Source organism: Pinus tabuliformis, chromosome 2_2, assembly GCF_031772625.1.
Source record: "Pinus tabuliformis cultivar Carrire ecotype Pingquan chromosome 2_2, CPIR1, whole genome shotgun sequence".
In the NCBI taxonomy this organism is placed as follows: Eukaryota; Viridiplantae; Streptophyta; class Pinopsida; order Pinales; family Pinaceae; genus Pinus; species Pinus tabuliformis.
Window position 1 is genome coordinate 567766508 of NC_142300.1, and position 16305 is coordinate 567782812.

Genomic DNA, 16305 nt, shown 5'->3' on the forward strand with positions numbered 1-16305 from the left:
AAGATGAACAAATGTTGAACTCTGTTCGAACTGTGTTGGTGACATCTGGTAAACATGCATGTTGATGTATTTCACTGTGGACGAGTGGTTGACAGATCACCTTAACGCCAGAAGCGCGAACCATTTTTCCAAAAGTTATGTCCACCACGTTTCTAATTTTTATTAATTCTGATACGTATTTATCAATAAATTGTATAGTAATATAATTTATAATTAGCAACATGTGAAGTCAATAGAGCCAAACAAGTTGTGAAGCTTCTTCCAGTGTATAATTTTGCGAAAGTTGAAACAATTTCAGGTTTTTTTTTAATAAACGAAGGCAATTGTTTTCACCCTTATTTGTCATTCAACCTCCGTACGATATCAGTCGACCAGGGAATTATTGACTGTAAGATGAAGTGTAATTTTTTTTGTCTCACCGTTTTGTACATATGATCTCTTTTGTCTCGAGACTTCTCAAAATATCTCCTCCAAACTTCAAATTTAATATTTCCTCATTCACCAACATCTGCTAATTAAAAATAGCATTTTGTGGAATTGCTAATGAAGAATAATGTGGCGAAATGAGTATCAGACACATTAAATTAGTCTTAGAGCATTGGCGATTGGCAAGGAAGAATAAAATTAATGTTTCAAGCATTTACATCATATAAAAGAAACGTTAACCGTGTATATTACTCTGTTTGGACTTGTGATACCATTTAATCATAATATCAACAACAAAACTGAACATTACAAATATCATAACAAATTGGAATAGAGTATAATAATAATAGTAATTTAAACATAATGATAACATATATATAACTAACATAGCTATTTAGTAAAAGTCTGAATTACCTAAGTAAAGTCAGAAATGTCTGGATCGTTCTATTTCAAAATTAAATACATGCTACGTCCTTCGTATCCTGGAATTATATCATCACAGGTACAAATAGTGTATTTCTGTTTGGTATCTTTGAATGGTGAGTAATATTGGCCCTATTGTTGGATGTGGTACGCAGACCATCAAATTTGAAGGCCTATATACTATGCACAACAGTCAGATTCTAATAACCTATATCCCACATGTAGTGGCATTAAACATGCACAACAGTCATTCTAACAACAACGTGTGGTATCATATCCTATCCTATATCACGATTTAACTAATCACTTAGAACGTTTCAAACAAAATACGCCTATGCCAAACGTCTTGCAAATCGAATATGACCCCGAAGTGGCCGGGAAAAGGGTGGTGTCCTTTACAGTACTCCGTGTACATACTTGACGACAGTGACAATTTCTTCGGCCTGTTCGTTTATATAATGGAGGACAAGCGCTTGGAAAGCATCTTCAGAGTGTCTACCAAACACACTGATGCATGCCTCTCTCACCTGCTCAGATACGTACTGCCTAATTAATGCTTCATTTTCATCCCCTGCACAAGGTTCACAGTTCTTCAACAGCCACATTGCCAGGTTGAAATTTCGAAAGTCCGAGGGATCAGTGCTTTGAATGGCCACCATAAGCTTTAAAGGATGGCAGCTATTGAAGATGATGGGAGCGAAGCATTTGGACTGTGCTCCTGTCAGGTATGAAGACATAAAAGATGCACGAATCCAGTTATTCTCTTCTTCAGATAGCTGGGATCTCCCAATGAACCTCTCTGCCTCTAAAGCAAGCTCTGCGAATTCTGCGCATGCTGGAAGATCCACATCGATAGGTTGTTGACCAGACCTTGTAGCCATCAATTCTGGCACTTGCACTTGAAACCCCAGTGCTTGCACCTGGCTTGGCGCTGTAAAAACTCTCTCCTGCAGGGACTACCGCCACGGCAGTGGCTCCCTTGTTAATTTTAAAAATATGTAAAATTAACATTAATAGATATGGAAAAAAGTGACGCATAAGAATCCATTATTACCTACAATTATCAAAACTTGTTAAAAAAAATCATTTTTATATCAAATATTAAAGTAAAGATATGCATTATGTTTTAGAAAAAAATTGTTAAAAAAAAATCATTTTGATATCAAATCTTAAAATAAACATATGCATTATGTTTTAGAAAAATCTTAAAATAAACATATGCATTATGTTTTAGAAAAAAATACAATAGACACATTCTAAAAGAATGTTATTTTTAAATTTTAAATGAATGGTATTTTTTTATGAGATATAATTTTCTTATAAATAAATGTTAGATATTTGAAAATGTTATTCAAATTCTTATGTCTTATTTTAGTGCATTTTATTTTAATAAATTGCATGTGAATCTAATAATTTTTCTTATTGAATGATTGTTTGTCTATTTTATATTTCCATTGCAAATAATATGTCATGAAAGGAAAGCATGAACTTACACCAATGTATATACATTGTAGAAATTATAGAATTTAATATGTAGATTCAACACTACTCATGAAATTTGCTAAATCACAAGACTTGAAGCTACTCTATTGATTTGCTTAATTTAATTCACCATCTAAAACAAGAAACATTGACATGCAAAAGGAAACATCATACATGAACATAGATTTATCTAGGGGAAATCAACTACTCAAAGCCCCTTACTATCTATATTGCATTAATCACAAAATAGAGAAGAAATACAATGTTTGCTCAATCTTGAGCACACCCTGCAAGTGTATAGTCTATCCCTTTGCATGACTGACTAAACTTGGCCCAACAATTAGCTAATTTCAAGCCTTCCCAAGTTCCTATTTCCTTGCATTGTTCCTCTAGGAATTAGGCCCCTATTAATTAGGAAATTCCCTCATCTAGATTGCACAATTATTCTAGGTTCTTCCTTTAACTGCATGCACCATATGTACACTTCAAAATAGTTTACAAGTGATAGTACACTGCCTTGGAATCTCCATCTCAACTTGGTAACTCGAATTGTCTACATTCATAAGCTAATTCAGGTTGATTAATTAGTTGTTTGGATGATCACTGAGTGTGGTTGAAGTTCCACTTTGATAGCTTGACCTTCCACTAGTTCCTTAAATAATTAGAACTAGTTTAACTGACCATAACTAAATTTAACTGAATTAAAATGGTACAACTGAAATTAACTCAACCTAGGATCCTAAAATTTAGGAACCCACTGCACAAAACTCGACTTAATGTCCCCAACTTGAATTAACTGAGCTAAGCTCCTATGTTTTAGGAATATACACAATTAAATTGAACCTCAACTCATTAACTCGAATTGAGTGTTCTTAATTGAGTGAAAATGTTATGCCACCTCACTTAACTCCTCCAAGTTGTCTGCTAATGTGGAAATTCAATTTTTCTCAATTTGAATTAAGGAAAAAATCAAAATTGAGTCTTTCTTGCTGCATTTTCAACACTCCCTCTCAGCAAGAAATGGATTATCAATTACCCCAACCTTGCACCTATGGAATGCATTGCATGTACCAACTCTCACTGTTGTTGTTGCAACTCTAACATCTGTAACTGAGAAGCATCTAAAAACAAACAGAATTAACTTTGTCTTCAACTATCTACTAGGAAAAGTGTGTTGCTACTAACTCTTCTACTGAGCATCCTGATCTACTATCAACACTCCTCTGCACTCCTTAGTATCTGAGTGACACTAACCCTCCTGCTATAGAATATTATGGGCCCCCGTAGCAAGGTAATGATGCATGAGGAAAATTCCTCAATGGACCCTACCCAAATTTCTCCAACTCTTGGACTAAGGATCTACATGGCTCCGCCTCACTCCTGGAGGTGTAGCTGAATGTGCTTCCTCTTCCCACTTGGCTTGAACGCTCTCCCTACTAGAGGTCTCTTCTTGAGTGGACCTCTCCACTTTTCCTCTTGTCTTCTTCTCCATTTGTGGCTACTCCAAAACTTCCTGAGGCTACATGTTGAGAGGTCTAACATGCTCCCTCTCAATTACCAAATATATAGTATTTTCCTTGCTCCTTAAGGTTTTGTGTGCATCTTCTACCTCAAGTTCATACAGGTTCTTGACTGGAACCCTAATATACTTCAATTTCCCCATGGCTATGTGTCTCAAGAATGCCTTTCCTTTGCTGAAGATCACATCGTAGTCACGGTCTTCCAAAAATGCAAAAAAAACAAGATTCTTCTTTAGACCCAGAACAAACATCACATCCTTAACCCTAAGAGGGGAGCCCAACTCCTCTGAAAGGTGACAATACCAATCCCAATCGCACTATATTTTTTTTCTTCTCCAAACTCAATGTTCATTAGGAGATCTTTTGTTATGAAACTAGCTCAAGAAAAGATAGAAAAGATAGATCAACGCCTTAGAATTCAGCCTCTTCGAGGGGGCAACCTCCTTTACATTACATAAATGAACAATTCTTGGATGATACAAATGAAAAGACCTCCTTTCTATATATAGGAGTCTAAGGGGTTATAACATAATCAAAGCCGACATAACAATAATAATGTAAGGGCACAATAATAACAATAGTGGGCTTCTATGGGGCACAATAGTAACAATATGGGCACTACATGGTTACATCAATATAATAAGTGGGTTATACTAATAACAATAAGGGGTTACACTAGTAGTATAGGGGCCTAACATGCCCCTCTCCTTCAAAAAGTGTTGTCCTCAACGCTTAAGTAGTTCTTGATGCTTCTGTATAAAATTATTGTCCTCCCATGTGGAATATTTAGCGGGTAAGTTCTTCCACTTGATGAGATACTCTGAAATTGATCGATTTCGTAGCTGTCGGGTTCTTGTTTCTGTGACTGCTCCAGGTTCCAATATGATTTTTCCTTCCTCTTTAATTTCTGGCAATATTGTTTGAATTGGGATCTTTTGCAACTTTTGAATAAGTGGCCATAGTTCTTCGTCCTTCTTCCATTCATCCCTTGCTTCATTTATCCAATCTGGTTGGATAATATAAATAGCACATAACAATGCTTCCACATCCTCATCCTTGAAGAGTATTCCCATTCGGTAAGGTCGCCATTTTTTAAGTGCCTGTTGTTTCGTTTGATTTTGCACCGAAGTGGCGTTATCCTTTAAAAGTTGGAGAACTTGTTGTTGATGCTCGATGTGATCTTTCACTTCTTGAACATTTTTCTTCTTTATATGTCCTTTTATCTTGATAGTTTGAGGAGTGGTAATTTCGAACAATGAATTACAAGATATGGTTGGATTCATTTCTTCTTTCTCGATGTGATCTTTCACTTCTTGCACCTTTTTCTTCTTGATATGTCCTTCTATCTTGAGAGTTTGAGGAGTGGTAATTCTTGCCAATGCTTTACAAGATATGGTCTGATTCATTTCTTCTTTCTCTGCGGTGGGGTCCTGGCGTATATCTTCTTCTTTTGTTGTTTCTTGATCCTTTTCTTCCTCCTCTTCATATTCTATGTAAAATAATTTCTTCCTAGCACACTTATGACCTTTAGTGCATTTGCTATCACAATTGTAACAAAGCCCTTTTTTCTCTTTTTTCTTCCAATTGTTGTGGTGTAACCCTTGTAGGTTGTGGAAGGCTAGGAGAAACAACACTTCCATCTTTATAGTTGTGAGGGGTACACTTCCTGGTTTCCATAGTTTTGCTTTCCACTTTGTCACAAAGCCCTTTTACTCTTTCCAATTGTTGTGGTGTTGCTCTAAAGAAGGTGTTGCTCTTTGTATCCTCATAATGTGTTATCATTTCCTCCATGAAAATTGACCACGTAACAAGTTGTTTACGAGAACAAAGCCCTTTGTACCATAAAAATTGATCTGGTTCTAAATATGAAGATGCAATACATACCTTTTGTAACAGTTGTACACCATGTATATCAAAATATTGCTCCATCTGAAGTATCCAATTTACCGGATCCTTGCCATCAAACTTCCTCATCTTGCTTTTTCTTGATTTTAGGATCTCTACCTTGAAACGACTATAACTCTGTACTTTCAGATCTTTAAGTTCTGAAATTGTGACCTGTAGTAGCCCTCTCTGTCCTCTTTCCAATGCCACCAGTCTGATCCAAATTGGATTCTCCAAGAAAGAGTTATGTGAAATCTCCCACAGTGACTTGCTTTTAGACTAGTTCAGTAGAGCGAACTTGTACGACGTGCCACGAGTCACTGTTTCAACCTTTGAATCTAAAAAATATATAAAAAAAACTACAGTCCGTCCTCTTTCTGTAACTTCTTACGAAATTTCAATCCGATGCTCAGAAAGAAAGTTATGACGATTTTCCCCAGGTCACCTGTTTTGAATGTAATTCAGGAGTCTGCAAAAAGACCAACTTCCTCAGATCATATCTCCGCAAATATCACGCGAAAATCTCTGAAATTCGGACCCAAGGTTCAGCGCGATTTCTTCTCAAATGGGTTTTTTTTGCGACTTCTGAAACGTCACAGAAAAAAAGTTATAGCGAAAATTCCAAGATGACCTGTTTGGAGCAGCGAAACCCTAGAATCCAAAGCTCTGATACCAAATGTTATGAAACCAGCTCAAGAAAAGATAGAAAAGATAAATCAACGCCTTATAATTCAGCCTCTTCGAGGGGGCAACCTCCTTTACATTATAGAAATGAACAATTCTTGGATGATACAAATGAAAAGACCTCCTTTCTATATATAGGAGTCTAAGGGGTTATAACATAATCAGAGCCGACATAACAATAATAATGTAAGGGCACAATAATAACAATAGTGGGCTTCTATGGGGCACAATAGTAACAATATGGGCACTACATGGTTACATCAATATAATAAGTGGGTTATACTAATAACAATAAGGGGTTACACTAGTAGTATAGGGGCCTAACATCTTTCTCCTCCAAGTCATTGAAAAATTCTTTATTCCCCATCATGTGGAACAAGGCACCACTCTCCAAATACCACATGCTCCCCATCATTGTGCTCTCCATTCATGTGATGATAGTGAAGTCAAGCTCGAACTGTGAATCCAAAGCTTCACCTACTGCTTCTACTGCAGGCTCCTTCTTGCTTGCCTCTCTGTGTAGAAGCTTTGTGGCATAGTGCCAGATTTCATGACAGTGAAGGCACTCGATTTTGGACAAGTCTTTTTTCTTTCCCTCTTGGCTGGAATGAGCCTCACCTTGTGACTTCTTCCCCTTGGCCTTCTTTCCCTTGCTGACTAATCCAAATTCTTCTTCCTCTTCTTTGGAAGAGGCCCCATCTCAGGTATTCCACCTTATTTCTTCCTGCACTAGATCAAACCATAATTGCTCCAAACTTTGTAGTTTCTCTCTACCATTTACCAAATCTTGATAGTTATGCCAACTCTTGTGAAGTCCCAAAAGGGCTAGAGCTACAAAGCATTCTTCAAGGAAATTAGCATTGATCCCTCCAAGTTCATCACGACACTATATAAATTGCTCGCGTACTGCGGAATTGAGTCATTATTTTGCGTCTTGATACTTCGAAGCTTGTATTTGAGTGCTATCTTTCCGTGGTCATTATTGTTCTCGAACAATTATGTCAGTGCTTTCCACATTGCGAACGAAGTGCATTTTCAATGGAGATTCGAGGCAATATGATCCTGAACTCCCTCCAATATTATTCTCCTTGCTTTGGCCACATCCTTCTTCCACTGAGCAAGGTTATGGGCATCAGATGTTTGGGATTTTTCTACATCTATCTTGATGTATTATAGCAACCCATTATCATCCATTATTGCCTCCATGCACACCTTCCATGTAACAAAGTTTGAGGTGCCTTCCAAGGCATACTCAAGCTTGAGTCCATTGAATGTTATCTTCACAGTCCTAAGGAAAACCTACAACACTGGTCTTCAAATTTGAATATCTTGTAATGACAACTTTGAAATCTCTCCTCTACATTGATTCCAACTCTAATAACATGTAGATATTATTGTGTAGATTCAATATTGCTCATGAAATTTGCTAAATCAGAAGACTTGAAGCTACTCTACTGATCTGTGAAAATTAATTCACCATCTAAAAGATAATCATTGGCATGCTAAAGGAAACAACACACATGCACAAAGATTTATCTAGGGGAAAAAAACTACTCAAAACCCCTTACTATATGTATTGCATTAATCAGAGAATAGAGAAAAAATACAATGCTTAGCCTGAGCACACCCTACAAGTGTATAGTCTATCTGTCTACCTGACTAACTCAATTTGGACCAACACTTAGTTAATTTCAAGCGTTTCCAAGCTCCTATTTCCTTGTGTTGTTCCTATGGGAATGAAGCCCCAATTAATTAGGAAATTCCCTCATCTCGACTGCACAATTCTTCTAGGGTCTTCCTTTGACTACATGCACCATTTGTACACTTCATAATAGTCTACAACTAATAGTACATTGCCTTGGAATCTCCATCTCAACTGGGTAACTCGAATTCTTTACATGCATGAGCTAATTTAGGTTGATTAATTAATTATCTGGATGATCATTAAGTGTGGCTAAAGTTCCACTTTGACAACTTGACCTTTCACTAGTTCCTCCAACAACTAGAAATAGTTTAATTGGCCATAACTCAATTAAATTGGTACAACTAAAATTAACTCAACCTAGGCTCCTAAAATTTAGAAACCCGCTGCACACAATTGAACTTCATGTCCCTAACTCGAATTAACTAAGCTAGACTCTTAGTTTTGAGGAATCCACACAAGTAAATTGAACCTCAACTCATTAACTCAAATTAAATTGAGTGTTCTTAACTAAGTGACAAGTGCTATGTCACCTCAGTTAACTCCTCCAAATTATCTGCTCATGTAAAAATTCAAATTTTCTCAATTTTAATTAAGGAAAAAATCAAAATTAAGACTTTCTCGCCAAATTTTCAACATGCATAATGCATTTTCTAACTAATTTTTAAATTCATAATAATTCATAAACTCTTAATCGTTTTCATATTAAGTTATTAAAAATAACTTAAAAATAAATAAAGTAAAATAAAATTACAGAACATTTACTTTCTTAACATTAAAGAAACTATTGAAAACAAACTTCTAACTTTATGATCTATTGTCGATTAAATTTGAAAAATAGAACCAAAAAAAACAAATTATAACATATTAATTTTTTTATCAAACTAGACATCAACAATTATCACTATAAATGATGACCAAAACATCCATGGAAAAGCCTTGTGTGACAATTAAATCTAAGAAATAAAATTTAACAAAACAAACTATAACATTTTTTTTTTTATCAAACTAGACATCAACAAGTATCACTATAAATAATACCCAACATCCATGGAAAAGTCTGGTGTGACAACACAAATGCTAGATGACAACCATTCTCAATAGATGAACTACCATATCCATAACATACTACTAAAAAACAAATGAACTACCATATCCATAACATACTACTAAAAAAACAAATCTACAAGAATAAGCTACCATCCCATTCTAATATAAAACTAATGTTGAGAGAAATTAAAAAAAGGAATTGCATTTAATAGGTAAATAAAGGAGTTAGTTACATTATTTAGAAATGGAAACAAATAATATTAAAGGAATTTTAAATACCATATAATTTTCAGTTGAAAATATTTAGTAACATCTATTTATTTATTTATTTGGTAGATAAATACCCACGGGGATTTGAACGAGTGACCTATCACAAGGAGTGTCTTAATAGTGCACCCATTAATAGTGCACCCATTCACCGTCAATCCAAAGCCCATGGACTTAGTGACATTTATTTCGATGATGGATAAAGTATCAATACAAATTATAAAACTAATGTTGAAAGAAATTTAAAAAAAAAGAATTTCAATTAATAAGTAAATAAAGGAGTTAGTAACATTATTAGTCCCTGCCATTTGACAATGACATGGGACTATAGTGATTAGTCCCTACCATCTAGCATGGCTGGACTATAGTAATCAAATGCGACATTTATCATTAATTTAAGCTGCTTATTACTACCAATAACTAATTATTATTTCCAATAACTAAACTTTGTTTACATGAATAACTTTTATAGTCTTATTTGGCCTCTTCCCGAGGCAGGAGGCCAAAACAATAAGACTATATTTTCTCTTGGTTGGAAATTTGCTTCACATTAGGAAAAAAGTGTATTAATACTTGTATTAGTTAAAAACATTAAATGTTATATCCATGAGGCTAGCTTTAAATCACTCCCGCTTCAAAACAACAATGTTCACTACTTGTTTACACATACACGTAAGTGGCCACTGCCTTTTACATGTCCGTCCGCAGAAGGCTTCTGTCGTATGCCTGCCACCGTTTGCCACCTTTTCAATCTAGGTGGCATACCCTCGTGACAGTTGTGTGATCGTTGAACCCTCTGCTACGGGCGGCCATCCAGTTGCCTGCCCAATTTGCCCAGATTGGATACATGTCCTTCTGGCTGGCAATACCTACTACTAGCTATGATCAACTGGCTATAAGTGGCAACAAGAACTGGCTACTGCTAGCTATGGTCAACTCGCTTTAAGTGGCAACAAGAACTAGCTCTTCTCCAACCTAGAAGGCTTCTCCAACATATAAGGCTATTGAGCGTAGCTACGGTTTATTAGACCTAGCCAACAAGAACTTGAAAGTCAGACCTACAGCATCACAAGAGCCTCCCCTTCAGCTTGAAAGACAACAGGTGCCTTCAGCAGCATCACGAGAGCCTCCCCTTCAACTTAAAACACCACAACCGCCTTCAGCTGCATCACAAGAGCCTCCCTTTCAGGTTGAAGGGCAGCCTTCAGCTGCATCACAAGAGCCTCCCTTTCAGGTTGAAAGACAATCGTCTTCAGCTGCATCACAAGAGCCAATAGTGACAAATATCAGTTTCAAACAAATGATAGTGACAGGTAGGAATATAATAAACTTCATCAAAATTTATTTTTTTGATATAGGAATTATTGCATATAGAATATATACTTATTGATGCTCTAAGACTCTCGCACTTTGAGTCAAGTCATTTATTAATTATGTAATTAACAAACACAATGCATTCAACGTTGATGGAGGATAATTATGAAAAAAACTCTACCTGTGCCATATCCCCATGATCGAGCCAATCTGCTTTTTAAGGCTGTGAGCACAAATGTCAAATTAGTAGACATTCAAAAGCTGGAGGATAAGTTGGATTTCCACTACGATATAAATATTGTTTTAATGTATAAAGCTTTGTATTCACAAGCAGAAGTAAATCGATCTCAAAAGTTTGAGAGACACATATATACTTATCAAATTTCTGTACAGGGATTGAAATCGTACATGAATTCCTTTTGGATCAAATCTGCATAGAAGACAAAGCAATTTATAATAACAAGTCCATGCAAACAAACCTGCAATCGGTCTCTTTATAATCGATTCCTAAAATGAAGCTACAGGTATACGAAGATGTAAATCATTTCAAGTGCGTACTTCCAAATTAGTCTTGTATCTTCGAGTCTGGCTATACTCTGTTTCTTCATAAAGCTTATGAAAGTGATTTTTAAAGTAAACCAGGAAACTTAGAGCATGTTTTCATTGAACTTTTTGGGCACATATATATGATACTCTCAACTCATGATAAGCCAACAAATATATGTTTTGACAAGCAATAATACAAACAGGTTACAGTCGGGTGACATAAGAAAATGCCACTCTGTTTCAATGCACAAGCATGAACGAAAAACGTTACAAAACGTTACAAGATCCTTTAGATCTATTAATAAAACACTCTAGTACTTCGAAAGACGAATGCCACACAACGCTACCATAAACAACTCTTAGTGACATATTCGCCTTATACACTAGCGATTTCTGGGCAAAACTCAAGCTAGTTACAAAGATTCTAAAAGCTCCGATTGACATACTTGCACACACTGTAAATTATAGGGATCAAGGTTTTAGAAGTCCTCGGAACTGTTGATTAGAGGATTGTGTGTTAGGGCAGATGAAGGTTTGATCTCTGCATCGAGTTAGTGCATCAGAAAAGAGGTTTGTGCCCTGCTGTCTTAGGTAGCTGGCTCGGTACTCCACAAACTATGTGAAACCCTACATACAAAATGTTTGTTGATTCCTAAAACACAAATTTCTATGTGGTAATTATGGTAATGATTTTGCCTGTGTAAAGAGAAATATAATGCAAAGGAATGGGAAGTAGTCATACAACCCACAAGTCTCTAGCTTTAACAGTAGCGTCCGAGGGAAGACCAATGTCTACCCATTTAGCGGTTATAGAGGCTTGAGAACCACTTCTGTTCCATAGTATTACAGCAACTTCGTTGTTGGACAGTGGCCTAGCCCATACCTGCAATCATTTATATGATACAAATAGATACTGAGGAAAACTACGTCAAAATTAAGGTGCCAGATAGAATGCCAGAGAAGACACGAGATTGAGTATACAGATTTTGAAACTTTACAAACATTCTACATAATCTTATTATACATGGTGCATCCAGTACAGAGTTTTAAAACTATAAAATTCTGAGACTCAATTAATTTTTACAGAAGCAAAATATTCTACATACAAAAACTTCATACCTCAAGGTCTCCTTGCTTGCTGACTTTCTTCCCTTGAACCCCTAATGGATCTACACAAATCGAAAAATGTGGGAGAAAACAATTAATCCAAAGTAATCTCTGAAACGTGGCGTGAAAAACCCTTGTTACAAATGATTTTGTGAATCTGACCTTGATTGACATTAATCACTTCACTGTTGCTTAGAATCTCTAGAGTTTCTAGGGTTACAGACCTTATAACATATCCAATCAGCAGGGGTGCCTGCACGGTAAAAGCTTATCAACTAAAATCATGAGATAGACAGTAAAAACTGTTGGAATTTGACATTTTATATTTAGAGAGATACTCTGTTTTTCTTTCTTCTTTTTACAATTTTGTTTGTCAAATTTACACTTGGCCCATTTTTACCTTCATTAAAGCCCATATGATGAAGTGTGACTGGTATTCCACACTGCTCATATTGCCATTTCCAACCTCCAACATGTACGGATCTGGTAGGCAACGACCAACTACAAAGTGCAACTTGTAAATAATCTATCATGGAGATATTAACAATAAAAGGTCCATTTACCATTCCATCCACTAAGCCCTGCATAAGCATTTTTGTCGGCATTAGACGTGATGCTGGGAGAAAAAATTTACAGTCAGAGTACTCTTGCAACTCTGATCATGAATGTATGCAGTCTATTACCTTTCCCAACTGTCTTCAATGTCTACTATAGTTCTCCAATTGTTTGCAATCTTGGACGCCCATGTTGCAGGATTGTGGTCACCCCTGCATAATCAAAATATGAGCTTCTTATAACATCTGACTTGGAGACAAAATCTTGCTCTTGATTAAACACATAAATTATTGTTTACAAATGCATCATACCATTCACACATTGAATAGAATATAGGGCGGTCTATCTTGCTAAAAGCATCACTTATTATGAAAAGCTTGATGATGAAATATAACAAAAATAATATGTACCTGTCCTGAGAATTTATGCCACCATTCAAGCAGTTATCATATTTCAAATAGTCTATCCCCTGAACATTAATTCACAAAAAAAAAAGCTATTTTTTTATCAATAGTGCAACGGTGTCATGATTTAAGAAAAATGGATCAAGAATATTACAAAATATATAGAGAGCAAGCTACCCATGAAGCAAATGTTTGAGCATCTTGTTCCTCGTATCCAAGGGAACCTGGCATGGTTTTACTGCATGTATTGGATCTTACCAAATATTCCAGAAAGAATTAGACAATTGATATATAAAGAAGGGTTTTGATTGATCAACTAGCATTCATGTACACTGACCCAGCATCAGAATATATTCCAAGCTTGAGTCCTTTGGAGTGAACATAGTTTGCTAGAGCCTTTATGCCTGAAGGAAATGTAGAGGCTTTAGCAACCATATTACCCTGACAATACATAAGCCCAGTTTTCAATTCATCAACAATCTGGGCTCCAACTAAAGAACTTACACAAGACTAAAACGAGTGAAAAAACGTTATAATCTATCATCTCTGTTTTGTTGAATCAAGTGCAATACCTGAGAATCTCGGTTCAGCTCACCCCAACAGTCATCTGATAGCCCATTAACACAACCATAAGGTTAACAATATAGAACTACTAACTGGATTATTTGTGAGTATATGTTTATGCCTTCTATAATGTACAGCATAAGAGGACCTCGATTAGTATTTGTTACCTATATTCACATATTCATATCCGATCTTGGATAATCCAGTGGAAACCATTGCATCAGCTGTATCAGATAACGATGGCATTGAATTGAAAATTATATTTTGACTGGATTGCTTTTATATATAAGTGCCCAAAAGTATTCTAAAGCTCACTGTTTACCAGGGAGATAAGCAAGCTACCTGTTCCACGAATAATATTCTCATCAATGTTGCAGCCGAAGTGATTCCAACTGTTCCATCTTAATAGATAACACAGCCACATCTATATATGTGTGAGTGTCTCTTTGATCCTATATATATAGGATGTGATCCTATTGCTATGAACTCACACAATTTGTGCAAATCTAAAGCAGGGATATAAACTAGCACTCTGAAACTTAAAATTTCAAACACCACCGCACGAAGAATTAATGCTTTCTGAATCAATAAGGTGTTGATCAGGCAAGCAGCGCACTAAACATAGGACATAAGTTAGGATTTGTGTTTGAATAGGAAGCGTACGTTGGTTCCTGCTCTGCTAGAGGCACTACCTAGGTCAGAAGACACAGTAAGAGAGACAGGCACTACCCAGGTTAGAAGACGGAGTAAGAGAGGTAGAATGTTTACCCTGAGATGAGGCAGAATGTTTACCCTGAGATTATGCTGGAGCACCTACACACTACGAGCAGTGTTCAAAATTGAACCCTTCCTAGCCCTTCTTTGGGCTCCTGGCCCTTCCTAGAAGGGCTAAAAAAAAATTACACTTCCAAAAAAATTTAAAATATCAAAACCACTAGTCAATTACAAAGGTTAGATTAAATTTTTATATTTCAAAAGAAGGGGAATATTTTTAATAACCTGTCAATACTTTTTTAAGTTTACTATAATTTTGAGTTTGTACTAGCGCATAAATTGCTCTGACTAGTGATAGTTTCATAGAAGAGACCAGTGAAAGTCCAAATGACCTCATACAATTTAATAGTTATGTCATGATTTGGGAACGTTTCCTGAGGCCCTTAACTTAGGCCAACATGATGCAACTTGCAACAATAATACATGCAACAGTCATGGTACTATTACAACTAGCATAGGGTGGCAGAGCACATTGAATAACCATTCAACAATTATACACGTGCTCTTGCTCCTCTGTGATTATCCTTGACTGCTCTTTCCCTGCATCCACTTTTTCCATTTTCATTTGAATTGCAACCCATCATCCACAGAAGGAAAGTTATGGTTCCACGCTAGACTATAACGTATTTTTCATTATCCTCCTCATATCTTCATTAACATTTGGTTTTTCATTCTATGGATTCTTTAATGCAACACTCCTTGAAGTATTGGTAGCCTTCATGGTCACACAATGTCTCATGGGCACCACAGAATCCACCCCAACAAATCAACATTGTGGCTAGATACCCTGAATACAACTACTTGCCATCCTTCCATTATAGGAATGGGTGGTGGAGTTGTTTTCTACATTGTTAATGGTGCAATTTTTTATTGTCATAATTATATGAATCTACCAACTATGAAAATAATATCTATCTTATATCGAGGGTATTGGACTCCACAACTATAACGCTTTCATTCAAACTCTTGCTTATTTTTCTTCGTTGCTTAAATCCATACAAATTTCTTGTCACAGTATGATTTTTCATGAAGTGTTTGTTCTTTATCATAAAGCTACATGTTTCCTTGAATGTTACAAAACATAATTCAACAAATCAATGAATAACCTATCAAGAAATCTATAGTCAAATCCTATGGAATCTTGCTAAGGTTGAATTTTGTCTATCTCAATCTTGCTAAGGGATTTAAGCTATGTATTTACTTATTCTATTGTTTTTATTTATTTAATAGGCGTAAATCTTGAAAAATTATCCTATTGGTTGTCCTAAGAAGGATAAAATGCAGTTATCAATTGTTGAATCATTTGGCCTTACACAACATTCTAATCAACCATGTAATATTCACAATGAAGTTTATGCTCATCTACATGAATATGATGAATCAAATAGTGTAGAGCTTATTTAAATAGAAAACCCACCAAAGAAACACGAAATAATATTAAAATCCAAATGGAATACAAGGTTTCCATGGGCTTATGTTTTAAAACATTTAATGGTAATGAAAGGATAAAATGTTCTTGATGTGTTAAATTTAAAAGTGAGACTCCATTTTCAAAAGAGGGAACTACCACTCTTCATGTTAGTGGTATAAGTGGCCATGCAAA

At 35.8% G+C, this 16305-nt stretch overlaps 1 protein-coding gene across 1 annotated transcript; it reads right to left on the minus strand.

Moving 5' to 3' along the window:
- Positions 1-10577: 10577 nt before the first annotated feature.
- Positions 10578-14365, minus strand: LOC149193934 (alpha-galactosidase-like). Its single transcript, XM_089407483.1, has 13 exons — positions 14271-14365; positions 14096-14152; positions 13937-13971; positions 13702-13805; positions 13542-13617; positions 13272-13429; positions 13089-13172; positions 12969-13021; positions 12806-12888; positions 12568-12658; positions 12418-12467; positions 12041-12181; positions 10578-10694 (listed from the first exon to the last, which is right to left on the minus strand). Exons 1-13 carry the CDS (start codon positions 14350-14352, stop codon positions 10578-10580), a joined length of 1131 nt encoding a protein of 376 aa, XP_089263609.1. The 5' UTR covers positions 14353-14365.
- Between the last annotated feature and the right edge of the window lie 1940 nt (positions 14366-16305).

Bases quoted from the DNA above. Each gene is read 5' to 3' on its own strand.
- LOC149193934 (XM_089407483.1), bottom strand. From the start codon at position 14,352: ATGTGGCTGTGTTATCTATTAAGATGGAACAGTTGGAATCACTTCGGC. The intron at 14,153-14,270 runs GTAGCTTGCTTA...TATCTGATACAG, and splicing joins GAATATTATTCGTGGAACAG to CTGATGCAATGGTTTCCACT. The intron at 10,695-12,040 runs GTATGACTACTT...CTTGTGATGCAG, and splicing joins AAGCTAGAGACTTGTGGGTT to CTGAAGACGATTGTCTTTCA.